Source organism: Egretta garzetta, unplaced genomic scaffold, assembly GCF_000687185.1.
Source record: "Egretta garzetta isolate BGI_Z169 unplaced genomic scaffold, ASM68718v1 scaffold448, whole genome shotgun sequence".
Taxonomy (NCBI): domain Eukaryota; kingdom Metazoa; phylum Chordata; class Aves; order Pelecaniformes; family Ardeidae; genus Egretta; species Egretta garzetta.
This window is the reverse complement of record NW_009260497.1, coordinates 597,042-621,334: the sequence shown is the minus strand read 5'-3', so window position 1 is coordinate 621,334 and position 24,293 is coordinate 597,042. Positions and strand designations below refer to the sequence as shown.

General features: G+C 47.0%; 2 protein-coding genes across 7 annotated transcripts in view; one reads left to right on the top strand and one right to left on the bottom strand.

The window, feature by feature from the left end:
* Positions 1–21: 21 nt before the first annotated feature.
* TMEM41A (transmembrane protein 41A) lies at positions 22–1,835 on the top strand (the record flags this gene model as incomplete). Its single annotated transcript, XM_035900050.1, has 3 exons — positions 22–363; positions 900–1,038; positions 1,343–1,835. Coding segments are annotated over 3 exons (702 nt in total), but the record flags the coding sequence as incomplete, so codon positions are not given.
* Positions 1,836–1,899: 64 nt separating this feature from the next.
* Positions 1,900–24,293, bottom strand: part of MAP3K13 (mitogen-activated protein kinase kinase kinase 13) — an 82,450-nt gene continuing 60,056 nt past the window's right edge. For 5 of the 6 annotated variants that reach the window (XM_035899970.1, XM_035899971.1, XM_035899969.1 and 2 more), the window contains 13 exons: positions 23,176–23,359; positions 22,529–22,720; positions 21,558–21,716; positions 17,884–18,042; positions 16,345–16,453; positions 15,274–15,383; positions 13,984–14,100; positions 13,306–13,443; positions 11,597–12,329; positions 10,129–10,199; positions 7,521–7,818; positions 6,747–6,844; positions 1,900–6,658 (listed from right to left, as the gene is read on the bottom strand). In XM_035899970.1, coding sequence (XP_035755863.1) covers positions 6,622–6,658; positions 6,747–6,844; positions 7,521–7,818; positions 10,129–10,199; positions 11,597–12,329; positions 13,306–13,443; positions 13,984–14,100; positions 15,274–15,383; positions 16,345–16,453; positions 17,884–18,042; positions 21,558–21,716; positions 22,529–22,720; positions 23,176–23,359 — 2,405 coding nt within the window. In that variant the 3' untranslated portion in view covers positions 1,900–6,621. Of the gene's footprint in view, positions 6,845–7,520; positions 7,819–10,128; positions 10,200–11,596; positions 12,330–13,305; positions 13,444–13,983; positions 14,101–15,273; positions 15,384–16,344; positions 16,454–17,883; positions 18,043–21,557; positions 21,717–22,528; positions 22,721–23,175; positions 23,360–24,293 lie in introns of all 6 variants that reach the window. The other variant, XM_035899975.1, reaches the window with a different exon arrangement.

Sequence of the window (24,293 nt, the reverse complement as noted above, 5' to 3'; positions counted from 1 at the left end):
GGAACGGGCGCTGCTTGCTGGGGCAAGGGGCAGGGCCTGGCTGGGCGAGCCCCAGCTCTGCCCGGGATAGCCGGGGCCGCCCGGTGCCCTGGAGAAGCCGGAGCCACCGAGGCTGAAGGCAGCGGGGCTGAGGGGACGCGGGTGGGTGTCTGTGTCCGTGTGTCTGTCCCCGGGCGCTCAGCCGGTGTCACGCCCTGGCAGAACGTTCTGGCTGGAGCACTCTTCGGGCCGTGGACGGGGCTGGTGCTGTGCTCGGCCCTGACCTCTGTGGGAGCGACGCTCTGCTACCTGCTCTCCGGCACCTTCGGGAAGCAGTTCGTCGTCTACTACTTCCCTGACAAAGTGGCTCTGCTGCAAAGAAAGGTAAGCGGCCGCGGCGATGCCGGCTCCCAGCACGCGCCCCAGGCAGGGCTGCCTTTTGGGGCTGAGTTAGGAAAAAACCCGAGTATGTGCAGGGGATGCGTCAGGCCCATCAAGGGCCTCCTGTGACGCCGCCTCAGAGCAGAGTGCTCTCTTGGGAGCAAGCCTGTTTGCAAAAGGGGGGTGCATGGGAAATCCCAGATCCCCAGGAAAATCAGAAGGTAATGGATTGATGGGGAAGCCCCTGTGCTCCAGAACTGCTTCCACCCGCCCTGCGCTGTGTTGTACAGGTAGAGGTGGTTCTGCTGTTGGCTTCCCCATCTCTTGGTTCAGGTTAGATCCCATTTTCGTTGCTTGCGTGGAAGGGGCTGGCTCACCCTTAGGCTCCCATACATACAGAAAGCTGCCACTTTTCATCCATTCTGGTCTGATGTTACATTGTGGCATGTTAAAAAACTTAATTCACTTGAGCATTGTGGACACTGTAACATTGCTGTTGCCTGAAGAGCAGAAATAATGTGGAATGTTTCTCGTGGCAGGTAGAAGAGAACAGGAGCTGCTTATTTTTCTTCCTGTTGTTCCTGAGGCTGTTCCCCATGACACCAAACTGGTTTCTGAATCTCTCAGCTCCCATTTTAAACATCCCCGTGTCCCAGTTCTTCTTGTCTGTTCTCATCGGTAAGGCCTGGGAGACTGGCTGCGGGGCGGTGTGACATTGCCGCTCTCCTCACCACCAAGCCTTGGGTAGCCCACAGAGCTGGGGAAGGTGGAGGGGCTGTGACTCCCCCCAGTTTAACTGTTTGCCCTTCTATGCGGAGCATTTTGCAAACACGTGTGCGTCACCAACGCAGCAAACTTTTGAATTGTAGCCTGATCTTTCCGTTATGAACACAGACCCCTGTGCCTGCCCTCGGGTATGTATTTGAGGTAATTTTACAGGAGGGGGATGCTAACAGGCTTTTGCCTGCTCCGATTCTTTCAGGTCTCACACCATATAATTTCATCTGTGTGCAGACAGGAGCCATTCTGTCACAAATCACCTCTCTGGATGCCATTTTCTCCTGGGACACGCTGCTCAAACTGCTTGCGATGGCTGTGGCAGCATTGATACCGGGGGCCCTCATCAAGAAATACAGCCAGAAGCACTTGAAGCTGGATGAAGACAAGTGTGCTCGGTTCCTGAATGGCAAAAAGAGCTTGTGAGAGCTCAAGTGCCCCAGACTTTGGGGAACTGCTGTGCAAGAGCTGCAGGCTTCTGCTCCTGCGGGTTATATTCTGCATGCTCTGTGCCACCCTGGACCAAAGACAACTGCAGTTTTTAATCGTTCTCCTCGTCTAAGAGGAAAGGTGTAAGGCTCTTTATTTTTTTAATGAATGTTTAACTGTGTGTGTGTCTGCATGGCGAGCGCTATACAAGGGCTTTGTGAACACTTCAGTTAACGTGCTTGTTTCCTTTAAGTCAGCCTGGCTCCCTGGTGGGGCCAGCCCACTGCAAATGCAGTAGCAATGCGGGGTAGGGGGATAAATCAGGAGTATTAGCATCCCATGAGGAAGGCAGATCGGAACCCCTTAGTCCCTCGCCATTCTTGAACATGGGGGCAAGCACCACACTTCCCCCGTCTCCCTACCAGCCCAAGTCCCAGCCTTCCCTTGGGCTCCCGCACTTCCCACCAAGTCCAGTTTTGGGAGCCCAGCTGGTCTGGATGGTGCGAGGGAGGTGGCAGTAGGCTGCTGCCCAGCCTCATCCCTTGGCACCGAGGAGTCCACAGCACACAGTGTGTTTTTCAGCGCCACTCCAGCAGCAGCTTTTCCTAGCTCTAGGCAGGCCCTACGCCACCCCCCCACCCTCTCCAAACCCATATTTCCTTAGCATTTTTGGCCTAAAATGACAAACCCTGCACTTCTGTGCTGTTAGGAGCAGTGGTACAAATGACAAGTTGAGAAGCGATGATGTTTCAGGGTCCCTGCCCCTTCCATAGGAGAGCCTGCATGGTTGTAGAAGACTCTTCTCATTCAGATGTCAGGTAAGCACACCCTGCAGCAAAATCGTTCAGGATTTGGGGCCAGCTATGTATGTATCATTCGTATGCCAGAACACATGAGATTGCTCCTGAGGTCTGTCGGTGGCTGCTATGCCCCACAAAGACTAAAGGGGGCAAAAAGGAACAGCTGTGTCTGGCTGGCAGTGATTTGTCCTTGAGAAGCACTTTTAAACCTACACACAACTAGGTTTCCCAATAAGCAGGTAGGCTCTGTCCCAGTTGCCAGAGAACAGCAGCCCCCCAGGGATGGTAACTATGCTCCTGGGTTTTTGGTATTTGCACCTCCTTGCTCTACTCTCTGTGACTTTACCTTCCGCTCAGAGAATGAAGTAAACTTTCTGACCTGGAAGGGGGCAGATGGGAGACCCTGCAACACTTGGGAAGCTGGCAGAGTGACTGCCTCAACCACTTCAGCACCTTCCCCACCGGCAGGGCTGGAACAGAGTGGGACAGCAAGGTTCCCAGGATGAGAAGTCGCAGTTGCAGATTCAATCCCCCAGCTCACATCCCAGAAATCACTCACTTGACAAGAGCACAAGCCACCGCTTAGGGACACCTGGGTGCTTGGTAGGCTGCTTGGAGCTCCCAGTAGTTCCAGTTCAACTGGGTTCAGAGACAAGTAACAAGAAGCTGCTCGCTAACACAGTGTTCATTCTCAAAAGGCTTCATGACATTATCCCAACATACACGAGAAACCATTCCCAGATCACCAGACCAGCCTGAGAAGCACTGAAGTACACTGGCTTTTTATTCCATGCATTGTTTGCTTTGATAGTCATTCTTGTTTCCATCACTGTACACTGTTCAATACAAAAAAAAATAAAATCAAGTTTGTATCAGGAATCCGCAGAGCAAGGAGGAGAGAGATGAACACTACTGGACAGGGCCAAGATGAAATGGTTACTTAACACAACAGTGGGGAAGGCAACGTTCAGCTGTGGGAGAAATTCTAGGCTAGTGTGTTCAGGAGCTGTCAGCAGCGGCCGTGACAACCGGATCAGAGTAGTCAGGATGCTGGAAAGGGAACCCACGGTTTACTTCTGTCCCGCCAACACGGCGTTGCTGCGAGGAGGAAGCAGGCCGATGGACGCCTCGGCCCCAAACCCTGCTTGGAGAGAAAGGGCGAGGGACCACACCAGCAGTGCCTGTGCAGCGATGTGGGGAGGTTTCACGGAGGAAAATGCCTATGTAACCCCCCGCAGAACTGACAGCAGCTGCCCCAGAAGGTGGGGGGCTGCTGAGCCACCCCTGCCCGCACACAGCCGAGGACACGAGGTGGGGAGGTTGGGGTTACGTCCCCATGGGTACAGGGGATGCCTTTGGGCAAGGGGGGGGCAGCCCTAGTGGCAGTCCCAGAGGGACACTGGACCCTAACAGTGCAACAACCCAGGCATGTAAAGAAACGAGAGCTACATGTGGCAGCAGACAACCTGAAGGGTTCAGCTCTTGTTTTTCCAGGCTGCAGATGGGCCAGCACATCCCCAGACAAGGATGTATCAGCACACAATACCCAGGACAGCTGGCCCAGAAGGGTCCCAAAATCCCACATATCAAAGCTTCTACACTGCCCTGCAAGCCCAGAGGAGCTTCATAGCATGGTGGAGGAGCTCTAAGCAGAGCACAGTTACCAAAACCCCTCTGGGATCTTACTGTTAGGGACCTGGCGTCCTCTGCCATGGGGGACATTTGATGGTAGTTCTCAACCTCACTTTATAGTCTTTGTGTGCGTACGTTACGTGCACACAGTTCCTCCACTGCTAAATGCCTGCACCCGGCCTCCTGCCTCCTGAGTAACCATCTGCACCGCCTTTTCCACACCAAAACCCCTCACACACCACGACGGCAAAGCCTTCTCTGGCCCTGCCACCTCCTCCTGCTGCTGGCCAAGAGACAGAGGACATTTGGGAGGAGGAATGCAGGATGGGGAGAGGAAACAAGACATAAGCCAGAAATGAGCTTTGTTCCCCTCCGCATTCTGCCTCCGCCCAGAGCTGAGTATCGCTGCTGCAGGCAGGGGTGAGCTGGTCGCTCCCTCTCCTCTCCAGCAGCCTGTTTGGTCCCGCATGGGTGATCCACCACGTGGATCCACTGCTGGCCGCCCCTGATCTTGTACCCACTGCCCAGAGCGATTGCCTTCCTCTCCGCTTGTCCTTTTGGATGCTCTTGCCAGGGGATCTCGTCACAGTTATTCACTTTGCAGTCAGTTCAAAAGCTGCTTGCTCCCTGATCACCATTCCCCACCAGCTCAGGGGCTGCCAACTCTACCGGCAAGATGAGAAAATTGCAGCACGGACCAGGAGGAGCATCAGCGGGCCCAGGGAGCTGACTGCATCCATCCCTCTCAGAGCAGCCTTGAGAGGTTCTCCACCCTAGTATAACAGCATCCTTGGGAACGGCGAGAGGCGGGCAGCTACCGACAGCCCCTGAGACCAGCTCTGCTCCCACCCCCCCGCAGCGGCCAGGGAGAAGGTAACATCACACAAACAGATTACAATTGTGCTAGCGGTGAAGCCAACCTTCTGATCGACAGAAATGATAATAAATAATAAAATAACATCATAACTTAAGATCTGTCTGTAGTCCAGCTACAAAAATTTTAAAATACGGGATAATTTAACTCATACAATACTGCTCTCTGTATAAGTAAGACATTTTCCTTCATTTTGCCATGAGGCTATAAATTACCACAGTTAAATTCAAATCAATATTTTAACATAAAATGTAAACAAACGAAGCAACAGAAGTACCTGTCCACGGTCCGTTCCTGCCGTTCACCTCAGGCTGGCGTGCCCGGCTGCGGAGCAGCACCCAGCAGCACCCAGCCAGCGTGCTGGGAAGGGCAGACTGAGAGCTCTTGCAGAGGGACATCAGCTAAGGTGGGGAAGGGAAGGGGGGAGGGAAACAGGCTCTATCATTTTGTTCTCTTTAAATATCGATTTAGAAGAGTAGTGTTTGAAGGGAAGGCACTATGAGTTCTATCAGAAAACAAATTTTTCTCATCTGCAATGCCTCGGCCTGTTGCATACCAGTGCTATCCTGACTTTAACCTGCAGTTTCAGCTTGAAGGAGACACTGCGGCTGCAGGGAACACCCGAGACACAGCTGCACCACAGCCACCATCGAGATTCCCCGTGCAACCCATTTTGCACCAAGCCTGACATGAAGGGCAGGCAGCTCTTAATGCTTTCAGGAACGTACAGTGAATAAGGAGACAGAGCAGGGCTGATGCTCTTATTGAGGACAGCGATTCCCAGTCTTCCCCCTCAACACACAGCTCTCTGCTGGTTATCGACACTGCTGTAGGTGAGAGACTGCTGCTCCAAGTCCGGTACCGGCATCTCCAAGTTTCCTCCCCAGAAGAGTGCTCAGGCTCTGCAGAATGTGCTTTCCACCATTTGCAAGTTCTTGCTTTTCCAACACTGATTTGATTGATTTCTTTGACTGACCAAAACAGGCAGGAGGTAAGAGGAGGAAGTAAACTGGGAAATGGCACACTGTGTCTGAAAGAGGTTCCCTGCTCAACTGGAGATCAGCGCTGCCAGAGTGAAGCAAGGATGATGTTAAGAAGTGCTCTTATACCAATTCTCGAGAGGACGAGGTTAGAATACATCTGCAGGATCTCACAACAAAATGCTGATTAAAAAAAGAAACTAAAAACCCTTAAAATAAAACCCACTATTACATTCCTGGGGATGTATCGACTCAGAAGACCCTGGATGTTAGCACCTCGGCACCAATTCCCTCCAGGAACACGTCCACCTTCTGATTAAAAATGACCCAGCTGGTTATACTGAATACGCTTTGTTCACAGGTTACCCTATAGTAAGGTCTTTTTATGCTTCCTCCTCCGATAAGACTAGTGGTTTAGTTTTCTTGATCTGTTCTCCAATCTTCAGGGCCACAAGGCCTGGTCCCCTGTGAAAGCAGCAAGAGAATCCCCCCGTGGTTGTACACAAAGCTGTCCAGGCAGGACTCCCAGGATGTTTCTCTGTAATGTGCTTGCTTTCTGAACTTCTTTTTTTTTTTTTGCAACAAGTCTTTGTGTCTATAAATACAATCCACTCTTTACAGTAAAAAGTGTTAAAATGTCAAAAAAATAAATATCCATGTTACAGTAACTAGATTATTCAATAAAATACATCCCTGCCATTCTTGATTGAAATGCTCAAAGAGAATTAATTTCATTTGGACATTTTCCAGAGATTCGGGTTATTGCAAATCACTCCTGGGGTGGGAAGGAGAAGCATCTTCTCTTCCTGTAAAGTGTGATGAAGGGGAATGAAGTGGAATCTCAGGGAAATCAAAATGCCAGTATCAGGAAGCTTTGGGGGAGATCTGTATTACCAAGTAGCAGAGCTGCAGGGCTTATTGGTCCTGACCGTGGCATCAGAACACTCCCCTTCAGAAGAGTCACAGTCTGATTCCCCAAACTGTGATGGGTTCTGCAAAGCAAAAGGAAAGGGGAAGATGTGAGCAACATTCCTGTGCTGCAGATCAACAACGCCGTCCCAATTGGTAACGACAGGCAAAGGTCTGAGAGAGATCAGCAGCATGTAGGAGGCAGAAACAACACACCATCGCCCCACCAAAGGTCGCTTGTCTCCTTTCAACAAGGGGACAGCAGAAAAATATCTGCTCGGAGCACTAGCAAACACAGAGTTATGAGAAGATGGTGCAGCAGGCTTTGCCCTACCCCTCCCAAACGCTTGAAAGACAGTAAACGGAAGAAAATTATTCTAGTTTCGTCAGCAAGGCTGCCGATGGATAAGTTCAAGGCAGTTTATATCCCTTCTGTTTCATAATCTACTATTAATTATCCCACTTAATGCAACTGCAAATCCGACAGCCTCCCAGTATTACACTCATCTTGACTGGCAAATTATGTTCAGCATTGTTTGTCCTGCTTCCCCCCATCTACTCATCTGGGCAAGTACAAGGAAGACTGGGCACACGTACTGCTGGGCACACGTACTACAGTTGCTTTGCTGTGGTACATCTACCACAGCGTTTCCTAAGCAGTCATCCAACTTTCTGACCCTAGGATTCCTTTCCATAACATTTTTTTTTTTTTTTTAAACTCAAAAGAAGGAAACGGGGATTGCTAAACTTATAACTCACCTCACAGCTGTGTTCATCTGCACAAAGTTTGCCCAGAGACATCTGAGTCTTGACTCTCCGCACAGCACACTCTTTGTCTGAAAGCCCATCAGACTGGGTGGAGATTTCAATGGGGATCTCTGGAGTCTGGGACAACATGTCCTCCAGCTTCTCAGCCAGCTCATCTTCCAACTTGGTGGCCAGCTCATCTGGACTGTTCGAATGATCGCTTGTGTTCCCCTCCTCTCCATCTGACACAGAGAAGTTCTCCGAGCTGAAGGTCGAGTAGGACTGGCAGCTGCTAATGCAGCGGTGAGGTCTGCAAACCAGGAGAGCAGTTCAGCTTGTATCGCAGTGCCTCTGATTGCAGAGGAAAAGCAACTTCCTGGGTGCAGTGTTCGGCTACCCTGCTACCACCGGCCTCGACAGACCCCGCTCCTGGTGCCTGCTCAGCCCTGGGTGAGCCTGGCCCCAGGAGCCCGCTGCCAAACCAGCACGGTGTTACAGTTCAGATGTAAGGAGCTCTGTTCCTGAAGTGTGGCAAGGGGACCAGGCAGCTTGCTTTCAAGACCTATATCACAATCAAAACCCTCACCGTGTTAGCAGTGCCGTGAGTGCAGAGTGGCGGCCGCATCCTTACCCAAGGTCCCCCTGGCAAAGCTCTCATCTTCCCTTCCAAAGCATGCAACGCAGAGCAGATTTTTGCACCTGTACTTTTAGCTGGCATCTTCAGCATACCAAGAAGATAGCTTGCTCCCTGTAACAGGCAGCCCAAGATGCTCAACCCTGTTCTCCCAAGCAGATACCGCTCAGGCACAGCACACTCGACACCGCCTGGTGCTCCTCCGCACTGGGCTAAGGGTTTGATTCTTCCAAAAATGTCTGTGAGCAAAACAGATCCTATCCCCAGAAAAGCCTTTACATCAACTCCCCAAGAGCCTCTTCCCACCCTAAGAACACATCTCCAGCTGAGTCACAACTGATCTGCAAAGCTGGCTGCAAGAGCTCTGCAAAACATTGGGCTGCCTTTCACATCTTGGAGCTATGGAAATCTACCACCTTTTGAACAATTCAGTTCAAGATCTGCATCTTTAAATCCATCTGCTCTTATTTGGTCTTGTCTGCTACACATTCAGATTAGCTGATCTGCCCTGCAGCGTATTTTTCTTTATCAGTCCTTTTTCCTAAAGAAAAGCTGTGCTGTAGGGTTCAAGCTAATTCCACTGGGGACATCAGCATCACCTGGCAGCCATCCCAACAGCCAGGCTAGAATTTAGGTATGTGTGCTCAAAAATTAAGCTCAGTTACTGGAATGTGGAAAGCGCCTCATGCCAGGATTCAGCAGTGATGGTACGAAGTATCAGCTGACTGAACATGCCAGGAGACCCACAACAGGTCATCACACGGAATTCAGGAAAGGCGATTTGTCTCCCAAGTTAGTAAAAAACACAGGAGAAGCAACAATCACACAAGAACCGTATGAGTCAGAAAACTCGTCTAGCCCAGCATTCTGTCCCCACCCCGAGGCAGGAAGAAATAATGTGAGAAAAGTATGAGAATGGGGTGTGCAGACAGAGCCTGCTTTCTCCTGGCGTATCTTCCTGCTTTGCATCATTCAGTAAATCGGACTTCCGAGCTGAAGATCAAACCCAGATGGCCGTGCTTAACAGCCACTGATGGATCTATACACCATAAATTTAACACCTATGACTTGTTTATATTTTGATTTCCACCGTGAGTGTTTTGGATGGAAAAAGCACTTCCTTTTGTTCACTTTAAACCCTATTTGCTTCACTAGGTGTCCCTAACATGAACATGAGGAATCATTCCTTGCCTATTTTCTCCACATAAATTACAATTTCATGCACCTCCAGTATCAGTTCTCCTCCTGCTAGACAAATGTTCCTCGTGGATTTAAACTCTTCTCCTATGGAAGCCATCTCTAACCATTGTTGTCACATTTCTTGGTACCTTTTCAAATTTTACCATGGCCTTTGAGCTGGAGCAATGAAGGTGGCATTTCAGATTCAAGCTACAGGCGTGCCGTGCATGTATAGAACAGCAGACAAGCTTTTGTTTTCTTCTCTGCTCCTTTCCTAACAACCCTTAACCTATTTGCCCACTGGATCACTTCTGCACTTCAAGCAGCTGCTTTCATAAAGCTACTGCACCAATGCCACAACCTCCCTCCTGAGCACCAGACTGTAACACCCACTGTTGTGTAAGCTTAGGTAGCAATGTCCCCTCAAGTCTCTGATTTTACAGGCACCCACCACCAAATTTGACCTGCTGTTTTGTCACCTAGCTCTTCAATCCTATTGAATTCAACTACAAAGACACTGGAGTCAGCCCCACTGCAGCAACAATTAATACACAATGTTTGGAAGAGTTCACAAAGGGTCCCAACATCCAGTAAGTCTGATTCTGCCGAAACAGACGCAGCAGCTTATTTTTATAGGCTGAATAACGTTATCAAGTGTGATCAGGTTGTGCTACAAACAGCCTGCAGCAGAGCTGGAGAAAACATCTCAGAACAGGCTGAAAACAGCAAGTGAACATGGAGGATCACTGAGGGCAGATGGGACGCTTTGTCCCACCAAAGAGAGATTAGAGTGAATTCACCTTTTACCTTTGCCTACGAGGAAACTCCACTTCACTGTCTACTTCGCCCTCTTCCTCTTCTGAAGAGTCATCGCCGCTCTGGCAGAAAACAAGGACAAGAATGATTATCACATTTGTGAAAGAACAAATGTGCAACGATATGGTTGCCCCTTGGTCCTCCAGGGCAAAGTCACCGTGCCAACAGGCTGCAACAATCTAGACAAGAAAAGAACGTATCAGCGAAAAGTGACTCAGCCATCTCCTTACTGGGGGATTATTTCAGGCAGTCGTCATGCTGCCATTTCTGAATTTGGAGTGATTGACTTTGAAATACACTGGAGTACTTTAGCAGGCAATGAGTACATAACGTTCCGGATTTTTACAGAAGCAAATCAAGTAATTACTATCGCACTAAAATCGACAGCTGATCTGGCACTTTTGGCTTTACCACTTCGACGCCCTTCTACACAAGCCCACCACAGAGCAGGATGGGGGATGACACCACCTTTGCTGGTGGGTTTCACCAACAAGGAAAACTTGAGTTTTGTTCCATTCTCTACCTTAGTGAGCTTAGAGCTTTTTATTCTCCTTTTCCTATCCAAAACCACCCCCTGCACTCTTGGTTTTTACAGCCTCCTTCTATGCTCTCCAACCTGCCAACCCCTAGTTCCAACTCTGCCTCTCTCTCATCCCATCCCTTGCAATATGAGGTCCTCCTCTTCCTCCCTTCATTCTGGGCCCAAACCACACTCTTAGTCTGGTACTCATCCTCTTTTCCTTCACTTTCCCACCCAGACCCAGTTTTCCTGCTCTTTGAAAGACCAGTTCCTACTTCTCTCACCAACAGGATGGAAGTAGGAGGAATAAAGAACAACTCCATTTCTGTACGACTATGCTGTAACATCTTTTTGACTCTTGCAAGATCTTCACAAAATACATGACAACTACGACGGTTGGTCAAGGGGGGCAGTTTCTGGCAAGTACAGCAAAAGACCATGGCAAATGTTGAATTTCTGTTCCAAGGCACAGAACTGCAATAGACTGTCATGTGGTATTTAACATCACCAAAAGAATTCATTTACCTCTCCCTTTGTTTTGAGAAAGGCTTGAAAACATTGAGACTGTTTCAACAACAAAAATTCAGCAGACCAAGTTTCAGCTCGAACAAAAACTGGCTAAATTGCAAGCAACAGAGAACTAGGCCCTATCAAAACGACATTTGACAACCCTCATTATTAGCAGTATGTTCCGATATACCTACAGTACTTCTCAGTAAAACCAACTTTAAAAGTGTGTCCAGATCACAAAGCAAAGTTCAGATGGGCAAGATCTCTTTAAGACAAAGTTGCACATGTAACTCTACTGCTACGTGTGTGGGAAACATGGCTTTGCTACTATCCTATACCCAGACACTAGCCTATGTCTTCTTTTGGTGGAGAGGGAAAAGAGGAGCAAGCTTTGGGGTTTTTTTTCAAATCACTATGCCTTGTCCTTACCTTTTGAAGGGGTCTTGCTTTGCAAGGTAGCACTGAGGAAGCCATGTGCTGGGGAGTGCCTAGGGCGGACGCCGCTGTACAGTTGCTGAAGCCTTCTTCCTCCATCTTCTCGATGAACTGCGCATTTTCGTACAGGGAAACAGATGTTGGTGATTGAGAATGGCTCACCCCTGTTTCAACAGATGACATCTGCACCTGACCACTGTCCTCTTCCCTGCACTGAAGACAGGAATTATATGGATCTGTTTTGCAACACTCCCAATGATCAGCTTTGCTTTCTTTGCTCTCCAGATTCCTCCGGCAATCTGCTTCCATGGCAGCGGAGATGAGATCGGGGCTGGAACCAGACATCCGCCTTTGCGCGTGGTTACTGAGAGGGCTCCGCAGCGCTGCTGCAGGGCCAAAGTACCTTAAGTTGTTTGCGCAGTTGGCAATATCTTGTCCGTGGGCATGAAGCCGTGAGTGGTGGCCATGGCCATGTTGCTGTAGTAGGCTGGGATGATGAGAATGATTATGAGGTGGAGGTGGGGGTGCATCATCTTGCACTGGCTGGTTTTTCAAGATCCCTGCAAAATCATTGTAGCTGCCTTTGCTGTTCCCTCGGCGGTGACGTGGCTTACTGCGGTAGCGGCTTTTGCCACTCAGTGTTGACATTTTGGGACTTCCTGAGACTGGTGAGCCATTGGATGCTGCTTCTGTGCTGGGTATGCCCTCTGACTTCAGTAGGTCTGGCCTGAGAGACAGTCAGCAGAAATTACACATTAAACCACAAACTAAGAAATGACATTCGCTCGGAGCCAGGATGAAGAGGCAGCTGTAGCCATAAGCACACTCTGCTTTCTAAAACCTGCTGGCTTCCCTCCCCTTCAGCTGTTTGACTTCTGCATTTAGTTTCCTTTGATTCTCTCCACTCAATGTCCTTTCTGTTCAGCCCATCATGCTCTACACTCCTTTCTTGCCACATACTCTCCTTTTTCCGCTCTTATTTTGATGTTCTGCTCCCAAAATAGCTCCCTCCTAAGACCTTGGTGTAGGCACGTCTCTTACTATGTGCAGATACAATGCTCAGCACAATAGGGCCCCAATCTGCTGATGGTTATCAGCCTGCTCATTTCAGATGCACATGTGGGTAATTAATTCAGAAGTGATTATTCACTGCTCGTCAGGACTCTCTAACTCCTGGAAATCACAGAGAAGAATAAAATAGACAACTCCTCTGGAAAAAAAAAAAATTCTCACCTTCTGAAAGTCATGCAGAAAAGAAGTAGCTTGAAAGGACAGTATGAATTCCCAAATCTCAATTCCCAATTTAATTCCTCAACAATGAATCCATCCTCCCCAAGGACCAGCTGATTTCCACATCCCTCACCCTGCTTATTACCATCCAAGTCAAGGATGATCTAACTGCTCTTCACTGGGGCACTTAGGAATTCAGGACTACACATTAGATACCTCCTGCAACAGCACCATCATCTGTGAAAAAATCATCTGGACCAAATGGCCCAGGTAGAAGGGATGGCAGGATTCATCCCTTTTACCTTAAGATAATTAAACAATTGTGGTTCTGAGGATCAGACCAGGCCCAAGAGTGAACGCCCCTTTGGCTCGTCCTGTGTTGTCATCAGACTCAAAGGGAAGTGAGCTGCCCGCTCATCTCAGTGGGGATCTACCGCTGGTTTCTGGCACAGAACCAGGTTGTTACTTCTTACCGTTTAGTCTGGCTGCCTGGTTTATGGGAGACCCCTTTCCTCTTCATCAGCTTCTCCACTGTATTGGGGTGGATTATTGGTCTGACTGGGTGGCGTTTGTAAGTCCCAGGGTACTTCTTTTCCACTGCTTGTTCCCTCCTGAATCATTGGGGAAGAAAACAAACCAAAAAACCAACAGATCAGTTCTCTCTTTATCCAACTGCAGTTCCTGCTGGACAGAAACACAGCTCTGCTGCGAGCACGCTGCGTGCCTGTTTCTCAGCTATGGCTGGGTGCAACACAACATGCTGTTCTGGGAAGGGACGCAGTCATTTTCTAAATTCTCTCTGCAAAGATCAGGCAGTTGGAACAGGGCCCTGGTGCACAGTCCAGAAACACCACTGCTTTTCTCTTTACAAAGGGGCCAAAGGACACCAATACCAAATGGGAAAGGTGCCTTTCTCCCAGCCAGTAAACACTGGGTAAAGATATGTGCACTAAGTGGTCTGCAGTAATCTGTTCTTAACGGGGCCCTCTTTGCTTGCTCTTTCTTTACCCTGTGGATTTAGTGTCCCCTGACAGACTTACAAGTACCACTAAGCAGTTTAGAAACGAAGCATCGTTTGTTTAGGGTTTTTTTTTTCTCCTGTATGTATATTGCCATGTGCATGGCATGCCGTTATGCCCAGAGATACATACTTTATGAGCTCCTTCTCACGGACCTCCAGCTGCAGCATAATAGCACTGAGCTCCATGTATAAGTTATTGGCTCGCTCCAGCTTCCTCTCATAGTGTTCGCGGATATCCAAGGCGTGTCTGAAAAACAGAAGAATCGTTATTCCGCAATCTGATATCCACAGACCAAGACAGAACAAGGCAAAGTACAGGTGCTTTAGGAAAAGGCCTTCTAAAAGTCAAATTTGCCAGCTGTATTGCACTGAACCCCAGACAGAGCTAACAGTGAATGATCATTAAGAGCTTGATACAGCAATGAATGATTTAGAAAGCACGTAGCAGTCTTGAAAGAGTGGAAATGCTTCTCACTAGAGAAGCTGCAAATGCCTCACATGCATCCACAAGCCCTTTGGCCAAGCCCTGACCATCCTGTTTGCACAGAAAAGGGGCTAAGTCTAAAGACATGGGGAAAGAAGTGATCTCTTCATATTTCATAAAAAGCAACGTGCCCCTACAGCTACAGTATAGATAGTTGCAGAAAACATCTTGAACCAAAGCTGGAAGACGTGACCATCAAAAGCTCCCACAGGCTAGGGAACACTGATCAACAACTACATCCAACTGGCTGAACAGGGTTTCCTTTGGCTTCTCAGGTTTGACATACAACTGTTACTTGGTGTTTTATGTTTCTCCGTCATAACTGTATTTGCAAATTTGTATCACAGGAGATAACACTAGCTTAAATAAACATTCTGCTTTCTTCTTTAAGTTGGTCTAATGTTCAAAATTAATTTCAGTGGGCTGATAAATTGGAATGTGTTCACTTTCCTGGAAATAACTAATTCAAAGAAAGTACCAGGGCAGAGAAAGCTCACAGCAAACTGCAAGATGTGTTTTCCACTGAAATGGATGATGTTATCACAAACACCAAAACTCAGGCAGAAATATTCCCTGGTAAACACACAAGCCTTCTCCCGTCCTGCCTGGAGCAAACAGTTCAGACTACCCAAGAGCAGGGAGAGTTTCCACTGTTTCTCTCTCATATATATAGTTTTCTATCAGCCAAGGAAGGCTCAAGGCCTGGGGCATGCCATAGGAACTTCAGTTTCCAGACTCACAAGGACTTCAGACTGCCTGGATTTATGCCACCAGGAATACTGAGTCCTGTTTTGGGGTCCTCAATACAAGAGCAGCATGAAGGGGCTGAAGCACACGCCCTATAAAGAGAAGCCGAGGGCCCTTGGCTCATTTAGCTGGTGAAGAGAAGACTGGATGGGGAAAGTGAGCAGTTAACGTAAAAGACTGTCAACAGACCTCAGCTCTTCTCTTCGACGACGAATCAGTTCTTCATCTAGCCGGTGGATACAAGTTCCTTCACTTTTAATTTTCTCAAAATGTTTCTTCACTTCTTCTCTCCATTCAGCCTAGGGAAGCAATTTACTTTCAGGTATTTACAAAGAATTGGGAACCCTGGTGACATCAGAGAAAAACTCTTGAGCAACATTCTTTGTGTCTGCAGAAAATTACAGGTTTGGGTTGAAAACAGGTTTCTGTCAGCTGAATTATTTTGGGTAACAACGTTGCAGCATGTTTAGTTTCAGCATTTTCAAATGGTATTTCCAATTTTGCGTTCTGATTAGATCATTTAAAACCTATCCGCATCTTCTAAAAAAATCTTTTTCAGAATTCCTAATGCTCTTTTCATCCTAAGACAATATTTTTTTCCCTTTTGCATTTAAAGTAAACAGAAAGGCTTATGATTTGGAAACATATATTCACAACAATGATGACTGTCTCTAGGGTATACTATATTTGCCCCCTGAAGCCCTGGTTCTTACAGCTTTAATAAACGTGCCCACTTCCTCACATGCACCCCCACACTGTATAGATCCTCTCTACCGGAGGCAAGGTTTCATTCTCATTCCCTCTTTGGGAGCAGACACTAGCTTGCTGGGTAAGACTCAGAGGAATCTCCAAGAACACACTTTTAGATCTTCCCTGAAAGTCACAGGGTCCTTTCATAGCCCTGTAACAGCTCTTTGTCCTACTGGCTGCCCTGCTCATCTTCACTATAAATGCAATGGTTCCGCTCTCAGCAGTCTCATGGTACAATAGAACTGGGAGAACAGCTGGAGCAGAACATTTGAAGTCAGCAGTCTCAGGGAGAAGTGAATGAGACAACATTGAGATTCTGACTAAAGTCAGCAGACGTCTCAGTTTGTGAAAGTCTGGGTAAAATATTTTCAAATTCCCATCAGTTTGCTTCTCCACAGAAATCAAACTAAAATCACAGATCCAGACTTTTGCTGTACTCGATGCTGCCTCCAAAATCAGATCGTTGGAGCCAACTCTAGTACTTGTGGGCTACAGCCATTCTCCAGTTACCTGTGATTTGAAGTAGGTTTCCTGAGGAGTAGCCAGCACGTCAGCAGATGCGATATCCAGGTGCATCAGTGTCTGCCGGAAGGAGGGACGATTCCGGGGCTTGCTCTGCCTGGAACAAAATGGACAAATACCCAAGCATGAGATGAGGTTAACTTTGCTAGCTACTCCTACACTTCTGAAAGGGCTTCTCACTAGAGCATATTCGCCAAATAGCGTAGCTGACAGATTAGAGCAAAGAGCTTTTCGGGGTTTCTCTTGTGCTGAATATGAGTTTACTGTGCTAGAGATGTTCTGTATTCAGTTTTTGGCTTGTGATGATCTATTCTGAAGAAACGAAAGAGATGAAAACCACTTAATATAGGAAAACATGATTACAAAGTGAAAGATAGGATACGAACTGAAACTGTTCCTAACTTGTTTGCCAAGAAGAAACAGATCTCAGTTCATTATCCCGTTAATTTCCAAATTTTATAATGGGAATAATCAGGCTAGGAGAAATGACAATTTGCATTCAACAAAGCAGGGTGTCTATGAACACCGAACGTATCTACGCTGCCACATAGTAAATGCCTGAGCCTAGACAGTATTGTAACACACTGAACATCTCTGGAAGATCACACTCAAGTACAAAAACATGTGTATCTCTGAGAAAAGAGACAAGCACACGAGCTTCAGGACCGAACCCACCAGACCTGCTGCACAGATCCAGCGCTCAGGACAAGCAGCAGCTTCTTCAGCCACCTCTCTCCCCTACAAGCCTCCCACTTCCACTAGGTGGGGATACAAGTGTACGTACTCAGTGTTCAGAGCTGCACAAACTGCTTTCCTGCCTTTTGCAGCCAGGCGTAGAAGCACAGCCAGGCAGCGCACGTCTCAGCACAGATACCACAACAGCAGGACCTGCTGCAGCTCAGGGTCAGGGGGGTAAACAGCCACCTGAAAAGATCCACAGATGCTCTGGCCTGTCTTTTTTTCCCTTGCCATCAAGAGGACGGCCGGTAATGCTCATGGAGTGAGAAAATGCTAGGAGACCATTTACACTCTGTGTCAAGGTGTGATTACAGACAAAGCATTAATGCATAACCCAAGACAAAGAATTTCAACTCTAATCTGGTATGTGGAAGAAATTGAAAGCATTTTCCATATCTACACCTGTAAAACCCTGGTTTCATACAGAAAGCTCGAACTTCTCTTTGCCCAGTTCAAAAGCCAGTCATTACAAGGGGGTTTCAGAGTGAAAAATCATTTCCTTTCACCCAGAAAATTTTACCCCTACTTCTCCTTCCAGCTCTTTTTCTCTTCCCACAGAGCTACCTTCCATCACCTACTTTGCTACAACAAAGTAACCACTTCTGTGAAGGTTACTGCAGAATCAAAAATGTTAAAAACTTACTGTTCTCATGACAAGTGTGAGGTATTTAAGAGCCCTCTGCTCTGGGCTCAACACTCCCACCCTGACTTCTGGCTTCATGGGTTTTACTGGGCATCTGGCAAGAGCTGGGAGCCAGCCCTAGGTCTGCGCAGGGTTCAGGCTCTTACCAGGTCTGCTTCATGAGGATTTTGAAGCCATCTGGGCACGTAGAAGGGACAGGAAGGTGCAGGCTGTTACTGCCCACTCCCCAAATGATGGCCGAAGAGTCCACGTCCTTGTAGGGAATTTCTCCTGTAAGCAGCTCCCACAAAACCACCCCAAACGACCTGGTGAAGAAATAAACCAGGAGAAAAACTTCTGCGTGAATTCTAAATTTAACAGAAACATCTGAAGCTTGGGGGAAAAAAATATTTAAAAAAAATTAAAGAAAATCACTCTCTTTGTCAGGTATGTCTGATCTGAAATTGCAAATAGGTGCAACAGCGTTTGCATATTATTTTTTAGCCAAGAATAGCTATTTCATACATGAGGTGCCTCTTCCTCCTCTGCCCCAGCACTGGGCTGAACACCAAGCCACACTGGGTTTTCACCCACCCTTCCCTATTTCTTTCCGAGATTTTAAAAATCCTGAAAGCGCCTTAGAAGCTTTTCTGTATAGATGAAATCTTACTTAGGTTAAATGAAGAGGAAAGCTTTTCTGAGACAGTAGATCATCTGTTCTTACCAATAAGGACAGTCAAAAGTCTACAGAGCAGACAGAACTGATAAGTGCCTTAGAGACAACAGAAGCAAGATTGTGTTTTGTGGGTGGTTTATTTTACATTTCATCTAACTTTTTTTTTCCTCTAGCCAAAAGCTCCCTCTGCTGTTACGTGTACTCCTAGGTAAGAGTTTCACAGGTCTGAGACTCATCGCTAAAACTACTGCAATGTAGAAATGAAGAAACAAATGCAACGTGCGTAAGTGTCAGGATCAAAAGCACATGCAGTCTCATCTGGTATTTCTTTTGTGCTGAAGAAAGGAAGGCAAAAGAAAGAAACAAATAATTAAGAGAACTTTGCCTGGAAAAGAACCTCCTATTACAATAATGGAAAGATACAGGTAAGGAAACTCACTTTGCTTCTCTTTCTTAGTGAAATGATCAGCAAGGACCAAAGCTGGTCCTTGCTGGACAAGATGGAGAGGTGGACCTGTGTGAAACTCATGAGAGGTTCAGCAAGGCTAAGTGCAAGGTCCTGCACCTGGGTCAGGGCAACCCCCAGTATCAATACAGGCTGGGGGAAGAAAGGATTGAGAGCAGCCCTGCCAAGAGGGACTTGGGGGTACTGATGGATGAAAAGATGGATATGAGCCGGCAATGTGCACTGGCAGCCCAGAAGGCCAACCCTACCCCGGGCTGCATCAAGAGAAGCTTGGGAGCCCCTCTCCTATGAGGACAGGCTGAGAGAGTTGGGCTTGTTCAGCCTGGAGAAGAGAAGGCTGCGGGGAGACCTGATTGCAGCCTTTCAGTACTTAAAGGGGGCCTATAGGAAAGATGGAGAAAATCTTTTTAGTAGGGCCAGCTGTGACAGGACAAGGGGTGATGTTTTTAAACTAAATCAGGGTAGGTTTAGACTGGATATAAGGAAGAAATTCTTTACACTGAGGGGGGTGAAACACTGGAACAGGTTGCCCAGAGAGGCAGTGGAGCCCCCATCCCTGGAAACATTCAGGACCAGGTTGGACGGGGCTCTGAGCAACCTGATCTGGTTAAAGATGTCCCTACTCACAGGAGGGGGGTTGGACTTGGTGACCTCTAAATGTCCCTTCCAACCCAAAACATTCTATGATTCTATGAAAACCTTAATGTATAACTGCAAACAGTTTTTTTTATTTACAGTCTTCTCCCAATAAAACACCAAAGAAATATCAAACCAGTCAGTACAGAGGCAAACAAAATGCTGCTGAGAACTGACACCACATTAACCAGCATCTCAATTTCAAATCCAGATGGATCACCTTACTTGCATGCCCCATCCGTCCATGGGACACCGACCCTGCCGAGCTCACTGACAAGCCAAACCAGGTGAAAAGCGAGAAGTGTGTTTCTGGCTTGTACTAATATCAAGTTGCTTTTATTAAGTACAGAAGAACATCTAAGGGACAAACTGGTCTGAACAACCATAAGTCAGGAAACAGAACTTCATGTGAGAAACACTGCACTTTCAAACCCCATTGGCTTCAAATTGTGGGGGGGGGAAAAAAAAAAAAACCAAACCACAAAAAACCCAACCAACCCAAGGAGTATCTGAACATTTTTTCTCTCAATTTTTGTTTTTCTGTGGGCTGCAGGAAAGCAGGGATCCAGGTGGTTGGACAAACTACCAGGAAACCCCATCTGTTGTGGGGGGGGAAAAAAAAAAAAAACCAAACCACAAAAAACCCAACCAACCCAAGGAGTATCTGAACATTTTTTCTCTCAATTTTTGTTTTTCTGTGGGCTGCAGGAAAGCAGGGATCCAGGTGGTTGGACAAACTACCAGGAAACCCCATCTGGTTTCAGCTTTGTTATGATTAAGAACTGACAAAGGATTTTCAAGACTCCTGATAAGATTATAGATTTATTTTTTTTTAAGCATGCTGTTAAAGATGAGAGAGAGCAGGCATATAAGCAGCTTAGGAACTGTTCTCATTTGTTGTCAGCATTCACGAACATCGCTTTTACTCATCTTGGCGAAGGAATGGATGTCGAGGAGTTTGAGCAATCACTACTGCAGCGGACTGAAGAGGAACTTGCACCAAAGGCAAGTCTAGGTTTGCACCAAAGAGCAACATCTCTTAAGTCACCAAGGAAAGGAGTCAAGGAGTGCCCACCGTCCTCAGCAGAGCTAGCGGCTGGTTTTTATTGGGCACAATGTTCCATGCAATATTGCTGAACCTAAGCCAATCTAAAGGACAGAAAGTGGAGGGTGGAAATCCAGCACCATTCCCTGTCATGAACCTGTGATTCAAAGTGAAGAGCTCAGAAGACAAACAGCGAGTGTATTTTCTTTCTAAAGCAATCCAAGAGTTTCTCCCAGAAGAGCCGGCTATGCTATGGCCTTCTACATCCACACCAAATGAACACATAAAACACTGCAGGCACAAGAAGAGCTGTATACCACAGGTTATAAGACCTTCCCTTTCTCTACAGGAAATCTTGACCACAAGAAGGAAAATTCACCCTGGTTGTAAAGTCAGGAGAAGGGCATCTGTCCTGGCTCCTGACATTTAATACACAGAAATAACAAGGCAGAACCAGAGATGCAGTTCCCTTGAGGACTCTGAAACCTGGGAAGAGGCATCCCAAAGCAGCTCCAAGGCTGAGTCCTCTCTCAAGCACTTTTAACAACACAGAGATCTGCACCTTTCTTTCTGTTCCTTTGGGCACAGAGTACATTTCACATGGGATAGAAATAGGCATTCACAACTCTTACAACGCATGCTGCTTTCCTCCCTCTTGGATCCGGAGTTAGATTCACTGGACTATAATCCTGTGGCTGTACCTGTAACAGCCAAGGCTGGCATGCAGAAAGCAAAAGGTGGTCAGACCCTTCAAGCTAGCTGAGTAGAGGCCTCCCTACAGCTCAAGCGTGGCCCTGAAGAGGGTAGAAAGCAAGTGAAAAATACCCTGGCTGCAGAAGTTGATCCCATGGATCAGCAACAAATTTCAGGGTAGTAGGCAGATGGAGAAAGCAACAGTCCACCACAGAGCAAACTATCCCCACACCTAGAATGAGAAAAGGTTGCTGAATATGTAAAGTGCTGGGAAACCAAGTGGCTGAACGGAAGGTGAAGATACTGAAGCGTTCATACTACTCACCAGATATCCACCTTTTCAGAGACGGGCTCATTGCGTATCACCTCTGGGGCCATCCAAGCCACAGTTCCCGCAAAAGACATTTTGGTACTTTTATCACTGAGTTCTTTAGATGTACCAAAATCTGAAATTTTTACTGCATCTGTGTGTGTAACTAAAACGCTGGAGGAAAGAAAAAAAAAAAAAACAAATCAGGATTTTGCCATTTTTCTTGTACCACAACAGCCACTGGGAGTGAACCCCTTCTTAACCAACACAGTTGATGAGGCCACGCTGTTCACAACTGCAGCACAAGAAAAAAAGATTATGCATTTTCACCAAGGAAAGCGCTCACTTTCTTTGTGCTCGTTCTGCTTTGTGCCTCAAATGCATTTCTAAATGCTACAAGTCAAAAAATCAATCCTGATAGAATTGCAAATTAACAAGTCATGAAGATTCACTGTATCTGGGGGTGTTTCAAAGCTTTAGTAAAGCTGTACCTTAAACTGTACTATAAACCATCTAAAATTAGTATCCTAACGCACTGTCACAGTCACATCGCGGGCTAAAGGAGTGACAAACATCTGGGGAATAAGAATATAAGCAGCCAGATAGTTTAAGTCAGAAAGTAAGAGAAATGAGAAAGACTCATTCCAGAAAACCAGGAAAGTTATAAAAGAACAATTAAGAAGGAAAAATAAAAAAGCAGAAGGCAACAGAATATCCCATGTTGAAAAAGGACCAGACACCATCACGTCATTAGAAATATTTCCTGACTGCTATTTATCATGTAAGATAGCAGTAAAATTTCCAGTCTCATTAAATTGTGGCACAGGAGGGGAGTGCTAATAAATTTCATTAGCTTCACTCTCCTTAGTTTTAAGTCAACATGGAAAAAAAATAATGGGGTTTTTGACCTAACTTTAAACTATTCCTCAATGAAAAAAAAAAAAGACAACCCTAACTGGGGGATGTTTAAGTAGCTAGAGACTCACTTTGGTGACTTGAGGTCTCGATGGATGATTTTGTGAAGGTGCAGGTAATTCATCCCACTTGCAATCCCCGTGGACCAATCCACAAGCAGCCGAGGGGTGACTTTCCGCCCTGCTCGCAGGACTTCGTAGAGCTGCCCATGTGCACAGTACTCCATGATAATACAGTAGCATGGGGCTTGAGTGCAAACTCCCCTGTCAAAGAAAACACACAGCTACTGAGGATCAGCAGAGTCAAAGTCCCACAGCAACTCTCAAAGGTGGCAATCGAGGAGCAGGAGAGTAACCTGCTTACTCTGCCTGGGCAAACCTCTGTTAATACCGCCTTACTGAACAGGAATGGGAACGTTTCCTGCATGCTTTGCATGGGAGGAACCTCCCTGATGACAGGGGTGGGTTTCCTTCAGCTTCCACACCTGCAGATTTGTAGGGTTCACAGCGGGCCTTTTGAGAGCCTGCGCACGAAGCACAGCATTGGGTGGGAATGGCATCCATAGCTTGGTTTGCACAAGAATGTGTGACAGTTTGAGAGGAAGGATGACAACCTGTTTTGTCCTACAGACAGCTTAGTCCCTGGGTTTTAACAACTTGGCCAGGGTACATACGCGAATGCTACTAAAGGTATGTTTCTAACAAGTTTCACAACCTACTTGAACGCAATGATGTTAGGATGTTTGAGTTTCCGCAGGTGCTTGATATCAGTCTCGTTCTGATCTCTCACTTTCTTGATGGCCACCTCCTCCGCCCGGAATTTGCCCAGGAAGACAGCTCCCTGCGCACCACTGCCCAGCCACTGCAGCTCCGAGATCTCCTCGAACGGGACCTCCCAGGTATCTAGGCACAGGCAAGCGAAAGAAATAACGTAAAAGACACTTGGGTGAGCCGCTTCGACTTGGCAGGCAGCGATTTCACATACCAGGGACACTGGATTGGAAATTTAGGGAGCAGGTCCTGTACTCCAAAATTGAACAATGATGATATCTCTTATAAAATACACGACTCCACTGAAAAGCACAGGTAGGAAAAGAAGATTTCACGTTGGCAACCGATGAAAAAAAAATTTGAGGTCATCCCCCACCCCGAAACAGGGCAAAAAAAGGAAATAAAATGGAAAGTTGGAGGTGGCAAGTTGTAAAACACAGACCAGCAACCGCCAAGTCACCCAGCACAAAGCACATTAACCACCAGTCACAGAAACAGGTCTTTCCCACACCAATATTGTGTATATCAGTGTCAAACAGGCAAAAAAATCTAAAGCAGTTCCTCCTCTTAGGTACCCTCATGCACCTTGTAGGGACGCTGCCAGAGTGGTCCAGTAGCACTGTATAGACTGTTTCAAGGCAGTTGTACCCATCGGAACAAAAAGCCTTGTTGTCTGCGAGTCACCTTCAAATTACCTTAGCATCCCACAAACAGCCAGATAAAAGGCAAGCAATAATTTATTTACTGTAACTCAATAAATGTGTAAGTTCAGGGAATAAATTATTTAGCAGCAAAACCAACAAGCAACTCCCTGATTTCTGAGATAAAAGAAAGTCAGGCCCGTATAGATCCCTATTTCAGATGACTACACAGATGTGCCTTCTTTCACCCGGTCCCCAAGCCATCGGGGTGTTCCCAGGGCTAAAATGGGGATTAGCAAAAGCGTTCACCTGAGATACTGTCACCACTGAAGGGAAACTGATATACCCAAACTGTCTCTGGACTGATCCTGACTCAAACCTTTCCCTCAGATCATTCCTGCAGCAGTCAGACGCTAGCTGGATGC